Source organism: Rhinolophus sinicus, chromosome X (genome assembly GCF_036562045.2).
Source record: "Rhinolophus sinicus isolate RSC01 chromosome X, ASM3656204v1, whole genome shotgun sequence".
Classification (NCBI taxonomy): Eukaryota; Metazoa; Chordata; class Mammalia; order Chiroptera; family Rhinolophidae; genus Rhinolophus; species Rhinolophus sinicus.
Genome location: NC_133768.1, coordinates 39,756,533 through 39,778,242, shown reverse-complemented (window position 1 = coordinate 39,778,242; position 21,710 = coordinate 39,756,533). Strand labels below are relative to the sequence as shown.

The following is a 21,710-nucleotide window of genomic DNA, read 5'->3' as shown; positions in this document are numbered from 1 at the left end:
ATGATGCATAATGCACTTTAATATTTATTTGAATGTTCTTGGTGTTTCGCTACCGTGTTTTTGTTTTTTAATGAAGCTTTTTCGTTTGGTTCACTGCCATTCTTTCATCTGAGATATTTTTAAATTATTGGCGGCGAAACCCTTTACCTAACATGATGTACAGCATCATGAAAGAAAACCAGCGTCAAACGTTAAAAAAAAAAAAAAGAAAGACCAAGGGCTTCACAAGAGGCGGGATTCCCCTTTAGAGTCACCCGGAGAAGGGCGGGATCAAGACCCGCGCAGAGCTTCCGCTTTCATTTCATAAGTCAACCAGTCTCATTAAAGGAGAACCGTAGAGGGGTGATTTTCTGTCGGCAAACACTTCCCTAACGACGAGTCCACCCATGACACAGGGATGGAATAATATTACATCACAATGGGTAGTCTATGAGAGCACAAAAGCCAGATCAGATTACGTCGATTCTGGTAAAACAATAAAGTGCAATTCACCTGACCTGTCAGTTTTATTCTCATCTCTCAGTCTCCAAAACGCTGAACTACGGGAGTAGACTTCTCTCCCTGGATTCCTGACCTGTGGTTTGGTCCGACCCGCATACTGACAGGAGGGACGCGCTGCGTCTGCGCAGAAACCTGTCGGGGGGGGATGGGGGGGGAGTAACATGGCGCAAGCTCTATCTGAGGAGGAGTTTCAGCGGATGCAGGTGCTGTTCTCTGGAAAAAGACCACTGGGCTGGGCAATAGGAGGGCGGAGTAAAGAGAGGTCGTGCCACGGGCTCTGAGAAGCGGGTGGTTGGGATAGACCTTGAGTGTAGGGGTTTGCTCCGGAGAAGGGAAACTGAGGCTCTGAGTAGTGAGACTTGGATTCGAGATACTCCTGGGCTCAGAGGGGTTGGATTCTGTGAGCTTTGTGGGCGAAGGAGAGAGTCCTGGAGTGGGGGATACCTTACACAGACCTGGAGGGGACGAGACCTTTCGGCCTGTGCGGGAGACACCATGGGTGGGTGATGATAACGTTAGGCTCCAAGGGAAGGAGATTCGGAGAGGGAGAAACCATTTTGTCTGGAGAGGAAGGAAGTGGGCATTGGGCCATTTGCGTCATGGTGCGGGGAGCCCTTGAGAGGGCAATACCATCCCAATGGGAGGTGGACATTTTTGTGGGAGATACCACTGTGACAGGGAATTGGGGAAAGACACCACATGCTGTCATTGTTCCTGAGAGAGGGAGATCCTGTGAGTGGTGGTAGTGGATCCTAAGAGGGGCGGGTACCATTGGATGATTAGGGGGGATGACCACATTAGGCCTGGGCTGAAGAAGTTCCCGAATGGGTGATGCAGTGAATGCCTGTTGGAATGCAGAGCAAAGGAAGTGAAAGAGTGATACCTTGGACTGCACGGAGCAGAGATCACCGGGCTTTGGGGAGGTACCCTGACTGGGTACTCTGACCACTTGATTCTTTGTGTGTGTGGGGGGGGGTTTGGGGGGGCAGGGGGATGACTGAGATGGGATGAAAGGCCAGAGTGGGCCCTTGTTGAGAGAGTTCCTTACTGGGAAAGACCATTGGATTTTGTGTGTGGGGAGACTGAAAGGGGAAAACCCTGAGTAGGGTCTTGTGGGAGGAGAGGAAGAACGTCCAGTGAGGACAGAATCCATTGGTTCTTGAATGAGGTAAACTGGTTGTCCCTGTGTGAGGGACCCTGAGGGTAGAAAAGTGAGCTCATTAAAGGGGGCTATGAAAGGCCCCACTTGTGCAGGGGGTTCTGAGTAAGAGTAATCCAACTGGCCCACCCAAGGCCTTGTGAGGAAAGACGCTGAAATATGTAGCGCCATCCCATTGGATCATGACTGGGGAGATCTTGAGGGGTGTGGGGACCCCTGAGTGAGGAAGAGTGATTCCTTTGGGCCGTGAGTGAGGGAAAAACAATTGGGCTCTGATAGATAAGAACTCTAGATGGGTGCCAGGGTTATGCCAATTGCATCAAGACCGTGGGAGATAGATCGCTGCGCCTGGGAGAGGACAGACAGGAAGGATTCTGTAGAGGCCAAGCCCTCTGACCTTTAGCATAACACCAGGGGGTGGAGGCTGGTGCCATGGGAGAGAAAGGTCCTGGTGGGGTGAGGAACGGTGGCTCTAGGAAGAACTGGCCTCAGAGCACCACAGGGATGGTAGGTAGGGAGATGCTGTTTGGCATGGTCCATACTTCACTTTCCCGCAGTTTTTGAAAGGGGTTTGAACATGTTTGGAGAGCCTTGGGGGTGGGGACCCCAGGCAGCCTGTTTACTTGGTGAAATTGGTCAGTAGACTACCAGGCCCTCTTCGCTTGGGAAAGACGAAGGAAGGCAAGCCCCTACCTCCTGCTCTGGCCAAGAGGGTAGATAACACTCACCCCTGACAAAAAGACAGAACAGTGTTTATTGTGTGACGAGGTCAGCCAGGAGTAGGAGTAGGAGGAACTTTATCTTGTGGGCATGCGAGTCATAGAACACACATGGGCAAGAGCCTGCCTGGGTCCGTGCTCTGCCGTGGCCTGAGTGCATAATGGATTGGAAGGGAGGAGATGGAGGCAGCAGGGAGATGGAAAGGTGAGGCTGGCTGTGGTCAGAAGTTGAACTGGAGAAGGTGGGGTAGGAGCTGAGGTCCTGGAAGCTCATATAGGATGCAGCATGCACAGGTCTTAAGGAGTGACTAAAGGGACCCGCGGAGGCAGCAGGGTCTGTGGGACTAGGGATTGTTGCACTCATGGTAAGGATAGGAGCACAGACCTCACTAAATCATTTCCCTTCCCTGCTTCCCCCAAAGGCTCAGCTCCTGGAACTTCGGACAAACAACTATCAGCTTTCAGATGAACTACGCAAGAATGGTGTTGGTGAGCCAAGAGGGTCTCATTAGATGGGGGGTGGCTTTGGGGGACAGAGTCCCAGGGAAAAGACCGCAGAGGCCTGGTGGGAAGACCTTTCATCTCCTGGCCACTGACTGAGGCTGAGACTCCCTGCTTTCCCCACACCAGAACTCACCAGTCTTCGACAAAAGGTCGCCTACCTGGATAAGGAGTTCAGCAAAGCTCAGAAGGTATTTCCTTCCACCCACTCACCCACCCATGCTTCCCTGTAGCCATCTGACTCATTCATCGAGCCAGTGAGCACCTACCATGAACCAGACCTAATGTTACATGCTGTCATGAATCATTCAAAAAATTCTCATGGAAGTCTCTTCAGTTTCCTAATTTCATCTAATTCTGCTTGATTTATTGATAAACTTCAGTTTATTCTTCATTCATTTTTTATTTCAATTAGTTACTCATTCTCATTCACTACCTTTTAACTAAAGAGTCAAATCGAGCAGTAAATCTGCCTTGAATCCGCTGCCTCTCCTCCCCTCTCCTGCCCTGTGCTCCTACTTCCCATCCCTGTCCTGGTCCTGTTGGTAAAGTGAGACTGAAACTACCTCTCTTATCCTCTGAAGATGAGATAGCATATCAGCTATAGTGACCGGCAAGGCATTCGAGGCCTTCCTTTGTTTCTTTCTTTACTGCCCTGTCGCCATGCCTAGCACAATGTTATATAGTGTGGTGCTCCATAAATATTTGTTAGATGAAGGAATACAGAATGCAGAAAGTCCTGTATTCCGGAAGCTGGGCTTCTCTTTGGTATGGTGCTGATTCCCCAACCTGACAATGCCCTAGGCTGCTCAGTAGAGGAATGGCAGTTTCCACGATGCATAGAAGGGATCCCAATGGATGTGTTTGAAGAGATGTAGCAAGGAAGCCACAATGTCTGAGTCTGGAGACCCCATCCATTGAAGGGTTAAATACTAAGACCCATGAACAGCCTCAAGAGCTTAGAAGAAAGGATGTAAGCAGGATGCCACTCACGCACTCGCTCCATTATTCCTATGGGTTACAAATTGTCATGCAAGTTCTGTGGTTGAAGGTTCTCCCATCCCCAACCCCTGTCATCTTTGTCCCCTCTTGACACTTGCCACAATGTCTCCATACTCTAGTGAGAGTGTCCCTCTCTGTTCACATTTTCTCTTTTCCCATCCCCTCACCTTTAGGCACTGAGCAAGAGCAAGAAAGCTCAGGTAAGGGGACCCATGGTGGGTGAATGTGTCTGGGAGACTGTGTCTTGGCAGGGCTAGTTCTGTGCTGGGATCTCCTATTACTGACCTTTCTTTCTCTGTGTGTGCACTTGGATCTGTGACTACCTCACTGCCCTGTGTTTCTGTGTCTGTCTGTTTTCCTGTATTCATCTCTCACTCGGTGCCTCTCTCTCTGTCTTTCCTTCTCCCTTTCTCTCTCTTTATCCTTCTCTCTGACTCTCTCCATCTCTGACTTCCGGTTCCTCTCTCTCTGACTCTTGTTTCTCTCCCCAACCTTCTCTTTTTCTTTCCCCTACCTGTTACTATCGCTGCCATCATTTATCTTTTCTTCTTTTCCTTCATTTATCTCTTTCTGACTCCTTGTTCCTCTCTCCGCCGTTCCTCTCTTCCTCACTCATTTTTTTTCCCCGACGCCCTCTCTTTCTCTGTTCCTATCTCTGTATTTCTGCCTTTTTTCCTCTCTCCCTCTCCATCGCTCTCTTCTTCCCTACCTACCCCCCTTTCCCCATCTCTCTCTACCTCCTCTCTCCCCTATTTCTATCTACCCCCTCTTTCTCCCTACTTTCTCCCCCGACATCCCTCTCTGCCTCCCCATTTTCCCTTCTCTCTACCGCCATGTCTTTCTCCCTCCCTGTCTCCTCTTTTATCCCTCCCTGCATCTCTCTCCCCGTGTCTCCCGATTTCACGTGTCTCATTCTCTGGACCCTGTGTTCTCCCTACCCATGTAATTTTTTCTCTTTCTTTGTTCCTTTGCCTTATTGCCCCATCTTTTCTGCCCCTGTCCCATGTCTGCCACTGCAGGAAGTCGAAGGGCTATTGAGTGAAAATGAGATGCTGCAGGCAAAGCTGCACAGCCAGGAAGAGGACTTCCGTTTGCAGAACAGCACACTTATGGCCGAGTTCAGCAAGGTGCTGGTGCCCGGGATAGCGGAGGGGAATCCAAGGGGTTGGGGCCACCCGGGCTGAAGCTGGAGGGCAGCTGAGGATGGTTGGACAGAGGCTGGCCCTGGATCACTGTCCATGGTGCTGAAACAGGTCCTCGCTCTCTGGGGGGCTGCGATTTGACAGATGGGGCTACCCACTGTGCTGGGATTGGAAGCCTGGAAGCCCTGAGGTCAGCTGGCGCCTGACCAAGTCAGTCCTTTTCTCTGAGCTTCAAGTCTTCTGTGTAGTGTATATTTTGGGGCTGATGCTATGGAGCCCCAGGACGTTGGTGGGTCTTAGGTAAAGTTCTTATGTTCAACATGGCGCTGCTTCTCTTTTCTCTTCCTGCCCTTCATCTGACATGAGCCTGGGGTTCTAGTTGTACATGTTTCATCCTGGATTTGATCATTCTATCTCCTCATTGATTTTAGTGTCCTGCCTGTTTCTAAACCTACTGGGCAGTTGGAGACATTGTCTTTCGTTCCCATAGCTCTCTTTTTTATCCGTGCTCACTAATTTCCTAAGTTTTTCATGTGTTTTAAGGCAAAAGTCTTACGGCAACAAAAATAGTATTTCCAAAGCTCCTCGTGAGAATATAGTGCTTAAGACCTTAAAAACAAAACTAAACAAAATAAAAATACAAAAACTAACCTTCAAGCAGGTATACTACCAGGAGAGGCGATTCAGCAAGTAGTAGTTAAGAGCTAGGATGCCTAGATTTAACTTGGCTCTACCTTTTGCTAACTATAATCTTGAGCGTGTCACCAGACCTGCCTGTTTCTTGGTTCCCAAATGTTTCAAACGGAAATGATCATAACGACAGTACCTGCCTTGCAGGGCTTCTGTGAGGATTAAATGGGTAAATGTCTGTAAACCACTTAGAACAGAACCTAGCACATAGTATCAGCTCTGTAGATGTTAGCTACTAATGGTGTCCTTTTATTAATTCGTTCTCCTTCTAAAATAAATATTTCTTAACCATTTAAAAGTTTTACATCTATCCTGTGGACCTTTCCACCTCTCACTTGCTCTGTTCCTACAGCCGCCTTACTGGTCTTCTCACTTCTAGCTTCTTCTACCACACCAAGCCCTAGAGGTGGTCCTGACCTGTAGGTCTTACTACATAACTCCTTCAAACAATACCTCCCAATGGGTCCTTGTCCTCTACAGATCAGAGCCCCTGGTGCTCACATAACAGCTGCCATCACCTCACTCTTCACTGCTTCCAGACTCAGTGGTATCATGGTTCCTGTGGGTGGTTGAGGTAGGGGCAGGCGTTCCTCCATAAATCCAGCTTGTGTTCCCCAGCACCTGCCCTGGGCTAGGCAACTGGGCCAGGTATAGAACCTCTTTCACACTCCCGTCTTTGTTCTGGAGCGAGAAGTGCTCACAGAGAGACCTGGGTTCAAGGCCTGCCTCCACCGCTTATTTGCTAAGATATTTCAGCTCAGTTGTTCCTTCAACAAATAGTTATTGAGCACCCGCTATGTGCTCTGTATTCTGGAAATAGTTGTGAGCAGCACAAAATTGTCCTTAGTCTTGGGGAGCTTACATTCTGGGGGTGGGACAGGGAGAGCAATGATAACATAGTAAACAAATAACAATAGTACTGATACCTGCATTTACTGTGTGTCAGGTCCTGTGTGATATGCTTTACAGTATTCACTCATTTAATACTCACAGCAAGCCGATGAGATATTAATAGCATATGAGGAAAACTGAGCCCCAGAGAGATGAAGTAGTTTGTCCCAAGGTCACAGGACTAGTAAATCCAGAGTAAAAATTCATATCCAAGCAGTCTGGTTTCAGACTCTGTGCTTGTGACCCTGTGTTACACAACAAAGTTTAATTGTCAATCACAATTTACGATCCATAATTTTTCAGAGCTTTAAGAAGTGAAAAACATATTAGTGAAATGTAATTGTGATTAGTGCGAGGTAAGAAGAAAGGAACAGAGTCCTGTGGCAGAGAGTATTGGAATTTCTGTGTTGGGGGGATACTACTTAAAAGGTGACATTGGAGCAGAGCACTGAAGGATGCAAAGAAGCCAGTTATGAGAAGAACTGTATGAAAGGAATATTGTTCTGGGTAGAAAGTATCCCAGGATATGAAATAAGAATTCTCTGTGGGCCTCAGTATTCTCATCTGAAAATGGGACAAAGGATCTTGTCAGGTCTGCTGTGAGAACTATGTTTTAACCAGGGGTCGAGCAAGAGGCTGGCTTAGGTTTAGCACTGTACACCTCTCCAAGGCAAGGGCTGATGGTAGGGAGCTGTGGGCATTGCTGTCCCTGGACATGCCCTGAAAGCCTAGACTCCCCGCTACAGACCCCTCTACAGAAGAGGGCTGGTGTTGGGGCTCCGTGACGCTGACATCTTCGACCAGCAACGTCTGGAAGAGCCTGAGGTCTGGGATATTACAACTGTGAGGTTGGCATGGGCAAACAGAAAAATCACTCTCAGTGTTCTCAATCCTCTGTGACTGCCACTTAACAGAGGTGGGAAATTGAGGTCGTTTAACATCTCCGCCTCAGTGTTCTTATCTGGGAAGTGGAGATGATGAATAAAGAGAACATCTACGTTGCAGGGGTGTTCCGGGAATGAAGTGAATTGTAAAGTGCATGGGCCAAGTGCTATGTGTATATCAGTGAATCTTGTTCTGATTCTCTGCTGTTCTGCTGCTACCTTGTTCTTCCCCTGCTCAGCTCTGTAGCCAGATGGAACAACTGGAGCTGGAGAACCAGCAACTGAAGGATGGGGCTGCCAGGGCAGGGGCTGCCCAAGCTGGGAGCCTTGTGGATGGGGAGCTGCTGAGACTGCAGGCGGAAAACACAGCCTTGCAGAAGAACGTGGCAGGTGCATGGACGCCCTCCTGGGGATGGCTAGACCTCAGGGCTTGAGTAGCGGGTTGTCCTCCCGGGGAAAGGTAGAAAGGTGTCAGAATCTAGCTCAGCTTAGCCCTTCCTGAATCCCAGTGTATGACTTTGGACAAACCATGTCACCTCTCTGAGCCCAAGCTTCTTTATCTACAGAGTATGCGTAGTGATGTCCACCACCTGGAAGATTGTAGTAGAAATAAGAGATGGTATCTTTCTGAGTTTAGTTCAGTGCCTGGGACTTAGCAAGTGTTACAGATTAGTAGATTGAACATTAGGAGGAGATGTTTGCTACACAGAGAAGGGGAGTGAAGGAGCATTGGGAAGATTCTGAGCCAGATTGTTAGTGGGGTCTGGATGAAACCTGAAAGAAAGCTTGGCAGAGTGTGGGAGGGTCCTGACGTGTGGACTTTTGAATAGCTGCGGGGGCTGGTGGGATGGTGCGTGGTAGTTTGGTGATCATCAGGGAGATTTTATAGAATGTGGCTGGGGATCAGGGGGTTATAGGAAGGATTTCGCTGTAAGTAGGAACTGGAGGATGGTGGGCATGACCTTGGAGGGCTGTAGGTGGGGCTTGGGAAACAAGCTTGGTATAATTTGATGGTAGTGAGGATTTCAGTGGTTGGTGGGGCTTAAAAGATTTGTGATTGGTGTGGATGGAGTGAGCCTTCGTTTTGTAGGCTTGTAGTCATTTGGGGCAGGGTCTCTGCTACCTGAGGGTTTGAAGACCAATTCTTCCTCCGTTTGACACATGGCAAGGGTCTTTGGAGACCACTTCATCCAACATATAGCTCTGTTCTACCCACCAGCCCTGCAGGAACGCTATGGGAAAGAGACTGGGAAGTCCTCAGTTGCCAGTGAAGGCCAAGGAGAGCTCCCAGGGGACCAAGCCCCCACTGTCCTGTCCCCCATGCCATTGGCAGAAGTGGAACTGAAATGGGAAATGGAAAAGGAGGAAAAGAAATTGCTCTGGGAGCAACTGCAAGGCTTGGAGGTAAATCTGGGTCCATTGGGGCTGGGGTGCCCGGTGGCAGGCAGGTGCCCTACCTCTGCCTGTGGTCCCACGGAGGGAGATGGCTGTGACGTCACCATCTTATGGCCTGATGATTAGGGAGGCCGTAGGGCAGGGAAAGGCACACGCCTTACCTCTCCCTTTGCTGTTAACAACCCCTTCCCCTATCTTTTCCTGCAGAGCTTGAAGCAGGCCGAAACATCCAGGCTACAGGAGGAACTTGCTAAGGTAGGGCTGTCAAGCCTTCCCTGGCCTTTGCCCCACCCCACTTCCCACCTGTCATGCTCCCCCCAGCAAGGCAGAAGCTGGCAGAGTACCTCCTCGTAGCCTCGGTTTCGTCATTTGTGAAATGGAGAAACTCACACTTGTCAGAGTTGCTTTCAATATGGAATGGGCTAATGTGGTCTCACTATGTCTTGTGCATGATGGTCCTCATTCCTTTCTTCTGTGTCCTCCCAGCTCTGCTTGTTCATCCCTCCATCCATCAACCCAAGAACTTATAGACTGCTGGTTCTTATCTTAGGAACTAGAGACCCAGTGGTGTGGCAGCCAATCATGGTCCTGCTTTCCAGCCTCCCAGCCTCATCATTTATGCTGTAACCATCAGTTGATATGTTGGGGACATAAATGCTAGGCTTTGGAGCCTGAGGGAGCTGGGTGGAGAGCATGTGGTTGCTGCTGACCAGCTGGGCAACCAAATGACTGAACCCTTCTGAGACTCAGTTTCCCCATTTGTAAAACCCATAATACTCACTTCTCGGGACTGTTTGGAGGATTCCACGAGATAACAAAAGTAAATTCGTTACCAGAGGGTAAGGGGGGAGGGGGTGGTAGATGAGGGTAAAGGGGATCAAATATATGGTGATGGAAGGAGAACTGACTCTGGGTGGTGAACACACAATGGGATTTATAGGTGATGTAATACAGAATTGTACACCTGAAATCTATGTAACTTTACTAACAATTGTCATCCCAATAAACTTTAACTGAAAAAAAAACTAAATTCAGCTTCCAAAAAGGCCTTAGTAAGAAGTGTCTGTAAATACTAAGTTTGTTTTTGTCTTTACTAATATTATTCTCCTTGTTATCACTTGTCTGTACCCCCCTCCCCCACCCCAGCTCTCCGAGAAACTGAAAAAGAAACAAGAAAGGTAATTTTTTTTTCCAGAAGTGGAGGAGAGGATTCGGGGGCGGGGGGGACTAAGGAGGGGATTGGCTTGTGGAACTGACCCGTCGGTGTCTGTCTTTCTGTGCCCAGTTTTTGTCGTCTGCAGACAGAAAAGGAGACGCTATTCAATGACAGCCGGTAACTACCAGGGTTGGGGTGATTGGTGGACAAAAGGAACAGTGCCCAGCAGAACTAACTGAAGACCCCAGGGGCAGAGTTGGTAGACTAAGCCTCAGGCTATGGTCAGTGAGTACCCCGCCCCGCCCCGTCGCCCCCAGGAACAAGATTGAGGAGTTACAGCAGCGGAAGGAAGCTGATCTCAAAGCCCAGTTGGCTCGAACGCAGAAGCTGCAGCAGGAACTTGAGGCTGCCAATCAGGTGAGGAGCGGGGCGCTGAGGTCACAGGGTTCAGGACCCGGGCTGGGAGTCTAGGGAGCTCCGAGGTCCACAGAGACTATGTGGAGAGTCTGAGATTTCTTGTGTTGAAAATACAGGGACTAGATAGGTCCTAGCTCCTTAGGGGAGCTACGGAAATGGGAAGTGGGGAGCTCCGAGAGCCCTTGGCATTGGACTCGGAATCTGAATGAATTAGAGATCTCAGGGGACTGAGGGCTTGGGGTGCTGTGCCACCAGTTTGAATGAATCTGCAACCCTGGGGGATTGGAGACAGGAATCTGGGGAAACCCGTGGTCCCCCGGGGACTGGGATTAGGAGTTGGAGTGAGTCTGGACTCCCTGGAGGTTGGGTAACTTTGAGACCTATGGGGACTGAGCGGATACAAGACTTCAAGGGTGAAACAGTTGGGCCTAGAGGCTGAGTGCATTTGAGACCCTCAGGGTAGGAAGGCTGGTTTGAGTCTGAGACACCTAGGAAGTGGATCCGGTGGGCTGGGTGGTCCTGCGATCCCTGGGATCTGTGAATAGAAACCTGGTGAATCTGAGACATGCGGAGACTAGAACCAAAGTCTAGGTGGGTTTGAGCTTCTGAGGGTTGGGGGCTGGGTGACGTTAAAGCCTCCAGGCCTCTCCCTAGAGTCGGTGAGTCTGAAGTCCCATGGATTGGGGGATATGCTGACTTGTGGGTCTAAGGCCCCTAGAAGCTGGCAACAAAAGTCTGGGTAAAGCTGGGTGTTCGCTTAGCTGAGTCTGAAGATCCCTGGAGACAGCACAGGAGTGGCAGGTGGGGGCATCAATCTGAGAGCTCACCCGGAGCTGGAAACTAGGAGGGTCTGGGGCTATGAGTGTGGGTGAGTCCGCGACCCTTGGGAGCTAGGGCTGTGGGGGTTGAGTGTGGCCGAAACCCTTGGGGGTGGGGGACCAGAGTCTGGGTGAAGCTGTAGTCCCTGGGGGCTGAATGTGTCCGAGAATCCTGGGGCCTCAAAGCTGGAATCTGGGTGAGTGTGAGATGTCTTATGAATGGGGGGCTGAGTGAGTTTGAAATCACCGGGAGCCTAGGTGTTTTCTGAGGTGCTTGGAGCTGGGACCTCAGAGTGTCTGAGGCCCCTGCGGTAATGACCTAGAGTTTTGGGTGAACCTGAGATCTCTGATGGCTGGATGTTCCGAGACCCTCAAGTTCTGGGGACATGAAGTCAGGTGGTCAAAGAGGGAGTCTATATGGTTCTGTGTATCCCAGAGGGGGCTGAGGTCTAGAATGAGCTCCCCTGACCTGGTCCCCACAGAGCTTAGCAGAACTGAGAGATCAGCGGCAGGGGGAGCGGTTGGAGCATGCAGCAGCTCTGCGAGCCCTACAAGATCAGGTACATGGTACTGGGGGCGCTCAGGAAGATGGGGGGCGAGGGTCGGGCAGTACAAGTGGGTATCGTACAGGCAGGCAAGGCCTCAGAAGTCCTGCTTTCCCTGGCTGTGGTCCGTGTGTGTGTGCGCACACGCGCGTCCATATGTCCTTTTGTTCTTGGCTGTCTCCCTGTTCTGGACCCACTCTCACCCATTGTGGGGGTGGGGCCAGGTGTCCATCCAGAGTGCAGATGCACAGGAACAAGTAGAAGGACTTTTGGCTGAGAATACTGCTTTGAGGACTAGCCTGGCTGCCCTGGAGCAGGTACAGCACACTTGGGAGACCTCGCTGGTCTCTCCCTGGTTCTCCATCTCCCTCTGCTTCTGAGCCACAGTGGGGCAGTGTAGTCTGGACCGCATGCTGTTCTCCAACTTCTGTTTCTGTTTCATCCTCAGCTTCTTTCTGTTGGCTTCCACCCCTCTTCTTTTTGGCCATCCATCTCGACTTCTCTTGCATTCTAGATTCTCTCCAGTAAAGTGCAAGAAGTGGACCAGTCTTATGTGTACACTCTGTGAATCATGTCTGTCTATCTATCGATTTAACTCCATGTAACCACCACCCAGATCAAGACACACAGCATTTCCTATAGCCCAGAAGGTCCTTTTCACCCCCATCCCAACCCATACTTCCCCCAAAGTAACCACCCCTTTAACCTCTAGCAACATAGATTAGTTTTGCCTGTCATTTAACTTCATGTAAATGGAATCAGACACCCATTTTTGCATCTGGCTTCTTTCCTGAAGTATTACATGTGTGAGGTTTATCCATATGTAGTACTCTTCTGTTCTGTCTCTGTAGTGTCCCATTGTGTGACTATGCCGCATTTATCCATTCTCCTGTTGACCTTTCTCCCACTGTTTTTCTGTTTGAAATTCCTTCTCCTTCCTCCTGGCTCTCTTTCCACTTCTCAACTTGTCTCCCTGGAACTGGGAGGCTCACATCCCGTGACTGGCCCTTGGGCCCCTTCCACTCAACTTCTCATCACGAGCGTTTTCTCCAGATCCAAACAGCAAAGACCCAAGATCTGAATATGCTCCGGGAACAGACCGCTGAGCTGACAGCTGAGTTGCAGCAGCGGCAGACTGAGTATGAGGATCTCATGGGACAGAAAGATGACCTCAACTCCCAGCTCCAGGTAACACCTCTGGCTCTGACCTGTCTCCTCCTAGTTCCCTGGTGCTGGCTCAGGGGAGTTGGAGGACCATGGAGTCAGGAGGACCTGGGTTCCAGTCTGACTCCCTAACGTATTAGCCTGTGTGTATCCTAGACCAAGTCGTGTCACTTCTCTGAGACAGAACCTCTTCAGTTCATTAGGAGAGCCATTCTGATTCCATAACCCTGGGGGTGCCAAAAACATGTATACAAGTGGACACTTGGGTCTACTTTGCTCAAGCAGTAGTTTGCTGTAATCAGAGGTGTCTGGACGCTGATGGTAACCACGTTGGGCACCTCTTTCTTGCAATTGCAAAAGTCAAACGTGACTTGTGTTCATCTTTTGTTATCAGTATAGATGGAGTATTACAATTTTAATACAGTTTTCCTTTCTTAAAATGTATATACATTTTTTGGCACCCTCTGTAGACAGTAGAATAATAGTGCTTTCTAGTAAATAAGATAGAAGTTTAGTTCTGTCTCGTGTAAGAGTCTACATAGGTTGTCCAGGGGTGGGACAATGGCTTTCCGATCACCAATGGTCCAGATTCTTTCTGCATTGCTAGTCTGCCACCTTCAACATAGGACTATCTTGGCATCCAAGATGCTTGCTCTGTCTCCCCTACCATCATGTTTATGTTCCATCTGGAAGAAAGGAGGAAAGGGAGAAAGGCCCAGCATGCCCCTTTCCTTTACAAGAGCATAACCTATATTATACTTAACACGTCTGCGGAAATTAATCCTGTGGCCGCACCTAAGGGCAAGGAAGGTGGGGAAATGTCAGCGAGATGACCACCTACGCAACCATAGAGTCTGTTGCTAGGGAAAGAGGAGAAAATGAATACTGGAGAGCAGCTAGCAGTCGCTGCCATGTTTCTCACCTAGAAATGGAGAGGACAACACCCACTTCCCTGGGTTTAGGATGATGGTTTACCAGAAGTGTCCTGGGTGACTGGCAGCTCCTGGGAGTTCTTTATTAACCTCACTCCCTTGGTTCCTGCTTTAGGAGTCGTTACGGGCCAATAGTCGGCTGCTGGAACAACTTCAAGAAATTGGGCAGGAGAAGGAACAATTAATGCAGGAGCTACTGGAGGCTCGGAAGGTGGGCAGTACTGGGGAGGCTTCAAGGGGAGCATTGGCTTGGCCCACGGGTATGGGGCAGGTGACGTGGCCAAAGCCATGGGAATAGATACGGATGGAAAGCGACCAGTTCCATGGGGACGGGTGAGTGATGGCCAGTTTTGTGGGGGTGGGGTGGAGGTGGAGTTTGGCTCGTTCCTTGGGCCTTGGGAGAAGGTGCTGGGCCTTGTTGGTGTTGGGAGAGAACGTTGACTGACATCTTCCTGCCCCACTCTCCTGGCCCCCAGAGTGCTGAGAAGCGGAAGGCCATGCTGGATGAGCTAGCAATGGAGGCGCTACAGGAGAAGACCCAGCACAAGGAGGAGCTGGGGACCGTCCGACTTCGGCATGAGAAGGAGGTGCTGGGGGTACGCGCCCGCTATGAGCGTGAGCTTCGTGAGCTGCATGAAGACAAGAAGCGGCAGGAGGAGGAGCTCCGTGGGCAGATCCGAGAGGAGAAGGTGGGTGGGTAGACGGTGAGGCACTTCCGCCTCTGACTGGAGGAGTCTAGCACTACTGATGGGCCTGGGCGTGGCGTGGGTGAGGTGCCCATTCCTCCACCTGCCTGCCTCCTGACGGTCTCCCCTCACGCAGGCCCGAACACGGGAGCTGGAGACTCTCCAACAGACAGTGGAAGAACTTCAAGCTCAGGTACACTCTATGGATGGAGCCAAGGGCTGGTTTGAACGGCGCTTGAAGGAGGCCGAGGTGAGTTGTTGTCTGGTGAGGCGCAGAGCCTAGTCAGGGGTCACCCATGCCAAATCAGGGGACTGGGAGCGGTCAGGGCCTGGAACTTTCTGAGATGTCCTGGACTTGGGTATCCCCACAGACCCCCAGGCTCAATAAGCAGCCTGGTGAAGGCGATCAGAGGATGGCCATCCGTACAGCACAGTGTCAGATCTGCAAATTTCAAAAGGCACCTCTTCCTTTTGAACAGGACTTCTGTCAGGAAATTATTATAATATACTAATTGTATTCAAACAAAAACTTTCACTGCCATTTTCTGGGCAATCCCTGAAAAGATATGAGTGGCAGTGTCACATCGCCATGAGGAGCGTAGGTACTGGAGCCAGTCATTTGCCTGGGTTTGAGTCCCGGCCGGGCCACTTTCTAGCTGTGTAACCTTGAGCAGGTTACCTGACTTCTCTTTGTGACCTGTTTTCATCATCAGTAAAAAAGGGATAACAATAATACCTGCTCTCTAGGTATTATGGGGAATCTGTAAAATGAGGTAATATATATAAAATCCTTACAGCTTCCTGGCCTGCAGTAAGTGCTGTGTTATGGTTTATTAAATAAAACAAAATGGAAATGCAAACGTCAGTCTTTCATGTGCATGGTGCAGCCCTAGATGTGCTACTTGTGTGTACCGCCTAACGGCACACAGTGTTCCCTGCAGGAGTGTTTTCTCTGCACTGCGGCAGTCTCTCACACCCCTAACTGGCCGTGATGTCCTCTGGGGGCAGGTGATGTCCTCTGGGGGGCTGTGGCCAGACCCCAGCTTTGTCTTGTAGGAATCTCTGCAGCAGCAGCAGCAGGAACAGGAGGAAGCCCTGCAGCAGTGTCGGGACCAGCACGCCAGCGAGCTGAAGGTGCCTATTGTGTGGTGGCGTCACTCTCCGGGGAGGAACAGGCTCTGTCGGGAGGCCTGAGCTTCCCCCAGCGGAGGCCTGAGCTGCCCTCTGCTTTGCAGCACAAGGAGGAAGAGCTACAGGGCATTCGGGATGAGCTCCAGCAGGCCCAGGAGGAGCGGGACGGCCACCTGAAGACCATCAGCAGCCTGAAGCAGGTCACTGGTTCCTCCAGGGTCCCCAGACACACCCCAGGCCTCAGCCTGAAGGAACGGGGCAGGGCCAGAGTGCAGTGTATGAAGCCGTGCTGCCACCCGCCAGCCATGCTTTCTCTCTTACAGGAGGTGAAGGACACCGTGGATGGGCAGCGCATCCTGGAGAAGAAGGGCAGTGCCGCGGTATGATGGGGAGGTGTCCCAGCACAGCCCCTCCTGCCCTGCAGCCCCCTACCTGTGGGCCCACTGGGCCTCAGCCCACATCTTTCTTCCTGTCCCCCAAAGCTCAAGGACCTCAAGCGGCAGCTGCATCTGGAGCGGAAACGGGCCGATAAGCTGCAGGAGCGGCTGCAGGACATTCTCACTAACAGCAAGAGCCGCTCCGGTGAGGCCCGCGGAGCTCGGGATGCTGAGGCCCGGGAGGCCGGTTTGGACTGAATGCCACAGCTCTGTCCTCTGTCTCACTCCGGCAGCTCTCTCGAATCTTCTGTCCCTTTTGAACTTTGTCATTTCCCTTTTCACTGCAACTATTCCTCTGTTTTTATCTCTCTCTGCATGATCGCTTTCTCTATCCCGGTCTTTCTGCTTTTTGTTGTGTCTCTTCTGTTTCTGTCTCACTCTGCCTCCTCATGTCCTCTCTCTCTCTGTATCTGCCTTTCTCTCCCTTTCTTTTTCTAGTTCTTTCCTTTTCTTTTGCCTTTTTATTTGTCCCTTTATCTCTGTCTCGCTTCTACCTCTGTCTCTTCTCTCCGTCTTTTGTCTGTTTATGTCTTTCTCAGTCGCCCCACTACCCCCTCATGCACACTCCTGTGCCTCACCCAGTGTCTCTACATCTCTTCCAATCATTCTTTCCTTCTATCAATATGGACTGAGCCCCCACGCTCATTCCAGGGTCCCTGATGGGAAAGCCCCTGAGTCTCAGTCCTCCAGGAGCTCCCAGTTGACCTAGGGAGACAGTTGACCTAGGGAGACTTACAATCAGGCAGCAACACTGGTCTGATCATATGCAGCTAAAGTCCATGTTATTTCTGCCACTTAAGCCAGAAGATACAAGAACAACGAAAACTTGAGTTGCTTTGGACTGTTTTTTAGAGAGAAACGGCCTATAAATATGTTTAAATAAATAAGGTGCGGTGATGGCTCTGGTGCATCTCCCACGTCACAGGCTCAGAGAAGACTTGCTTCCTGCCGCCCTCCCCCCACAGCCATCCTGCTCTTGCTGGAGATCCTTGGGGTGTGGTGTCAGCCCCCCTCCCTGACACCCCAAAGCAGCTGCACGAGCAGAGGCCTGAGCACAGTGGCCATATTTTAGGTGACATGGCAAAAACAAATGTATCTCTCACCAAATCAATCTCCGAGGCACTGTGTCTCCTGAAGTAACCTCTCTTTATAAAGTAGGGGTTTGGTTTCTCTTTTGCTACAGATTAATGTAGGAATCAACAAACACATTCTAATTGTGTGCCATACATTCTCCTTGTCCATTACATGAAATTCAGCTTTAGGTGCATGGCTACGAGAGTCTGTCTCCATCTTTTCCTCTGTCTCTTCTCTGACTCGTGTCCTCATTCAGGGTCTCTGCCTCTATCATCTACTCCAGCTTGCTGTCTCTCTGGGGCTTTCTCTTTGCATGTGGTTGTGCCTGTGCCCTCTCCAGCTGTCTGTGCCCTGAGTCTGAGTGTGAATGCCACTTTATGCCCGTGTACATTCCCATCGCCATCTTTCTCCCCATCCCCTCACTTTTGTTTCTCTCCTGGTGTGTGTGGGTTTGCCTAGAGAGGCAGCTCCTTTTTCTGTTTCTTCCTCTCCCCTATCCTCTTGTCTGCTCGAGTGTCGTTTTGCCTCTTTCCATCTCTGTCAAATCTATTTCTGCCTCTTCCTGCCAGTCGCTGCCCTGGGACCCTGGGGGATTGGGGCTCAGGTTTCTCTTCCCTCTCTGCCCAGGCCTTGAGGAGCTGGTGCTCTCAGAGATGAACTCACCGAGCCGGACACAGACTGGGGACAGCAGTAGTGTTTCCTCCTTCAGCTACCGGGAAATCTTGCGGGAGAAGGAGAGTTCCACCATCCCAGCCAGGGTAAGGGGCAAGGAAGAGCCTACAGCCCCAGCTTTTCCTACCCAAATTCTGGAGCCCTCTTTCCCCACCTCGCAACCATCTCTTACTCTGGGCCCAGCACATATACTTCCTTGTCAACTTTACCCCAAGCTCACCAACTTAGATTCCCATTGCTAAATGGGGGATGGGCAAATTATTCTCTCGGACCCTCTGTTTCATCATCTGTGGGCTAATTCCACCTTTCCTGGTGCCATAAAAGAATGTGGCTCATAGTAGATACATCATCCATGTAGGAGGTCTTTTTTTCCAAACTCATAATTATTACTTGTTACTGTCATCTTATCATGTCAGCTTCCTTGCCAGCTACTTTTATTTGGAAATGACTTTTTTTTTTTATTATTTCATATGTGTTCATTGTAGAAAAAATTAAAAAAACACAGATGAGCAAAAATGTGTTTAAAAAATCCAAAGAAATCACATCTTCACCCAGATATCACCACTATAAATCCTCAATTCATACCCTTCCAGGCGTCTCTGTCCTTTTTTAAGCCTAAAGGAGATTATAAGTAGCCTGTTTTTGCTCAGCTGATCGCTACCCTCCCTATTTGGTAAATTTTCATCTCATCTAATACTTTGACTTTAATCAGATTTCTCTAGCTGGCCCCAAAATGTCCTTTATGGCTGGTTTTCTGAAAACCAGCCTTCAGTTTCAGAGCACATGTTGCATCTGGTCGGTTCATGTTTCTTAAGTCTTTTGAACCTAGTGTGCTCCCTTTTTTCAAGACACCAATCTGTTGACCTATAGAAAGTGTCCCCCCTTTCGGATTTTCCTGCTGGCTTCCTGGTGATACCCTTTAGCTGCTTTCTCCCCTAGTTTTCTTGTCAACTAGAGGTTAGGTCACATGTACTGTGGGTTCTCTCTTTATCTTTGCCATAAGGCTATGATGTGGTGGTTCGTATCTCCCCCTTTAGGCAAAGGGGGATCCAGAGTCTCTGAGGGTGCCAAGATTTGCCTACAACTCCAGGTGCAAAGCCCACCCTCCCCGCCACCCCCAGCCTGGTTCTTCTTCTTAGCCCTGATCCTGTCTGGGGTATTGGTACTGAGCCCGGGCTGCCCTCTCCCCTCCTCTTCCCTGCAGTCTTTATCCAGCAGCCCTCAGTCCCAGCCCCCGCGGCCAGCAGAGCTGTCAGATGAGGAAGTGGCTGAGCTTTTTCAGCGCCTGGCAGAGACACAGCAGGAGAAATGGATGCTGGAGGAGAAGGTGCTGCTTCTCCCTACTTGGTGTGCCCTTGGCGAGGAGGCCGGGGTGGGGGCGTTGATATTCAGCCAACCTCTCCTCATGTGGGAATATGTGCAGTGGAGGGGTCTGAGGTAGGCTGGGCCACCCCACAGGTGAAGCACCTGGAGGTGAGCAGTGCCTCCATGGCGGAGGACCTCTGCCGGAAGAGTGCCATCATCGAGACCTACGTCATGGACAGCCGGATCGGTCAGTGCCGTCTCCCCAGCCCTCACCCCTCAGCCAGCCTCTCACCTCCTGCCTCCTTCCACTTTCCAGTGCTGCAGATTCTCTCCTCTCCTCTTGCAAAGTTACTGCCAAGACCACAGCTGGCAGAAGGGAGAGCAGGACAGACCCATACCCATGTGTCTTTGTTCTGTCTCTTAACTCGGCTGCTCCCTCCTCTCTGGGTCTCTGCCGTCTCTCCACTCTCCTTTCTCTGGCGTATCTCTCCGTCCTCTTTCTCCTTTCTTCTCCCTGTGTCTCTTCCTCTTCTCTTCTCCCTGCCTCCTCTTTCTCGCCCATCTCCCCTTCGTCTTGTCTCACAATTCCTGTCTATATTGTTCCATCTCTAGAAATTTTCCTTCACTGTATGCATATCCCTTTGGGGTCCTTATCTCTTCCTTACCTTTCTCCCTCCCCTCTCCTCTCCCTCCCCTCTCCTCTCCTCTCCTTTTTCTTGCCCCCTCCCTGTCTTTGTTTCTTTTGCTCCTTTCTTTCAAACCTTTTCATTTCCCCTTTTCCTTATGAATCAGAACAACACTAACTGACACGTGCTGAGAGCTGACAAAGTGCTCTGTCCTTCACATGCAGTCATATACGTCTTTCCAGCTCTGAGTTAGTTATTATCCCCATTTCTCAGGGTCTCACAGCTGGTGACAACCAGGGTTCACATGGCTCAGCCTCTGCTCCTTTCATGACACGGCTTGTCCCCCCACTTTTCTCCCCCACTCTGTTGCCCTCTTTTCCGCTCTGTCTCTGGCTGTCTCTCCTCTGGCTTTGCCGAGGGGGTGGCTCTCAGCCTGGGCCCTTGCAGATGTGTCTGTGGCAGCAGGCCACACTGACCGCAGCGGGCTGGGCAGTGTCCTGAGAGACCTAGTGAAGCCAGGTGACGAGAACCTTCGGGAGATGAACAAGAAGCTACAGAACATGCTGGAGGAGCAGCTCACCAAGAATATGCACCTGCACAAGGTGAGTGTGGCCTCCCAGCCCTCCCACCTGTCCATCCAGCCACCTGCCTCCCCAGCCACACAGCCCTTGGGTCATCTGCCAGCCCCCCTACCCCCCATTCACCAGCCGCTCCTTCATCCTGTCTTCCCATCCTCCCGTTAACTTACTGTTGTCACTTTAGTCATTCGCTCTTCACTCTGTCCTTGCATCCACCTCACTCATCCATTCATACACACATCCACCCAACTCTCCCATCAACCCACCCTACTATTTGCCCATCTGCCCTCTACCCATCTAATCATCTGCCCATGTCTCCACCTGTTTCCCAACCTACCGCTCTCTCTTCAATCACCGCTTATCTTAGCTTTTACCCACCTGTCCAGTGACCTGCCTGCTTACCCATTATCCTCCATCTGTCCTCTGAACAGTTCATTTGTCCACCTATTTGCCTACCGTGGATCCCCCATGCATCCACCCACACATCCACTTGCCCATGCTGCTGCCCAAATATTCCCCCCATCTCTGGGGGAGTCAGAAAGGATGCAGACCCGGCCCTTCTGAGAAGTGAGCTCACCATTTAGTAGAAAGAAGGTGGCAAGGGTGGGGGTCATATTCTGCAGCACGCCATGCGTAGTAGGTTATCCACGCCCTTATTTCTATCCCTAGCTCCAGAGGCTCCCACTCCCTCATGCTCGCATCTTTCCCAAGTTCAGCTTACTGCCAGGGGTGCTGTGAACTTCTCCAAATACCTTACTTTCCAAGGCTAGATGGAACTGGGCATTGATTAATAGGGTCAGAAGGTTGATACCCAAGGCTTGGTGAGGGAGCTACCCTGCCACCTTCTCTGGCTCGTTTTTTTCTTAGGACATGGAAGTTCTGTCCCAAGAAATTGTGCGGCTCAGCAAGGAGTGCGTGGGGTCCTCTGACCCAGACCTGGAACCAGGAGAAACCAGCTAAAGACCTGCAGGCTGAACCCACTCCCTCTCCTCCTCACCCCCCAGCATACCATTCCCTTGGGCTGTGGTGGGGAAATGGGGGCCGGCGGCCAAAGTTTAATAGGTTGGGAGACTGGACATTAAAGAGGTTGAAGGCCTGATGGCTGTTGTTAATAACCCTGTATTAGAGCAGTGGTCCCTGGGGGAGTGAGGGCCCTGAGGGGAGGGGCAGGGGTTTTTTCTCCTCCTGGTTCTCAGAGCCCTTTGCCTTCATCTCTGCATGAGCTCTCCCGTCCAGGGACCAACTCGTTTTTATTTTATTTGTTAATTTATGTCTGGAAGCCTGT

At 50.7% G+C, this 21,710-nt stretch overlaps 1 protein-coding gene across 2 annotated transcripts; it reads left to right on the top strand.

Annotated features, from left to right (window-relative positions):
* Nucleotides 1-613: 613 nt before the first annotated feature.
* Nucleotides 614-21,524, top strand: GRIPAP1 (GRIP1 associated protein 1). 2 transcript variants are annotated; one of them, XM_019714297.2, is made up of 26 exons: nucleotides 615-704; nucleotides 2,802-2,868; nucleotides 3,010-3,071; nucleotides 4,056-4,082; nucleotides 4,902-5,009; nucleotides 7,729-7,879; nucleotides 8,709-8,893; nucleotides 9,092-9,139; nucleotides 10,031-10,062; nucleotides 10,170-10,217; nucleotides 10,358-10,457; nucleotides 11,758-11,835; nucleotides 12,045-12,137; nucleotides 12,874-13,008; nucleotides 14,032-14,127; nucleotides 14,393-14,605; nucleotides 14,739-14,852; nucleotides 15,659-15,736; nucleotides 15,838-15,933; nucleotides 16,057-16,113; nucleotides 16,216-16,315; nucleotides 17,872-18,002; nucleotides 19,121-19,243; nucleotides 19,375-19,468; nucleotides 20,295-20,449; nucleotides 21,293-21,524. In XM_019714297.2, the coding sequence occupies exons 1-26, from the start codon at nucleotides 663-665 to the stop codon at nucleotides 21,383-21,385; spliced, it is 2,526 nt and encodes an 841-aa protein (XP_019569856.2). In that variant the 5' UTR covers nucleotides 615-662; the 3' UTR covers nucleotides 21,386-21,524. The 2 variants fall into 2 exon arrangements, with proteins under 2 accessions (XP_074179930.1, XP_019569856.2); XM_074323829.1 differs by lacking the exons at nucleotides 19,121-19,243; nucleotides 19,375-19,468; nucleotides 20,295-20,449; nucleotides 21,293-21,524 and adding an exon at nucleotides 18,954-19,070 and having other exon boundaries at nucleotides 614-704.
* Nucleotides 21,525-21,710: the final 186 nt, after the last annotated feature.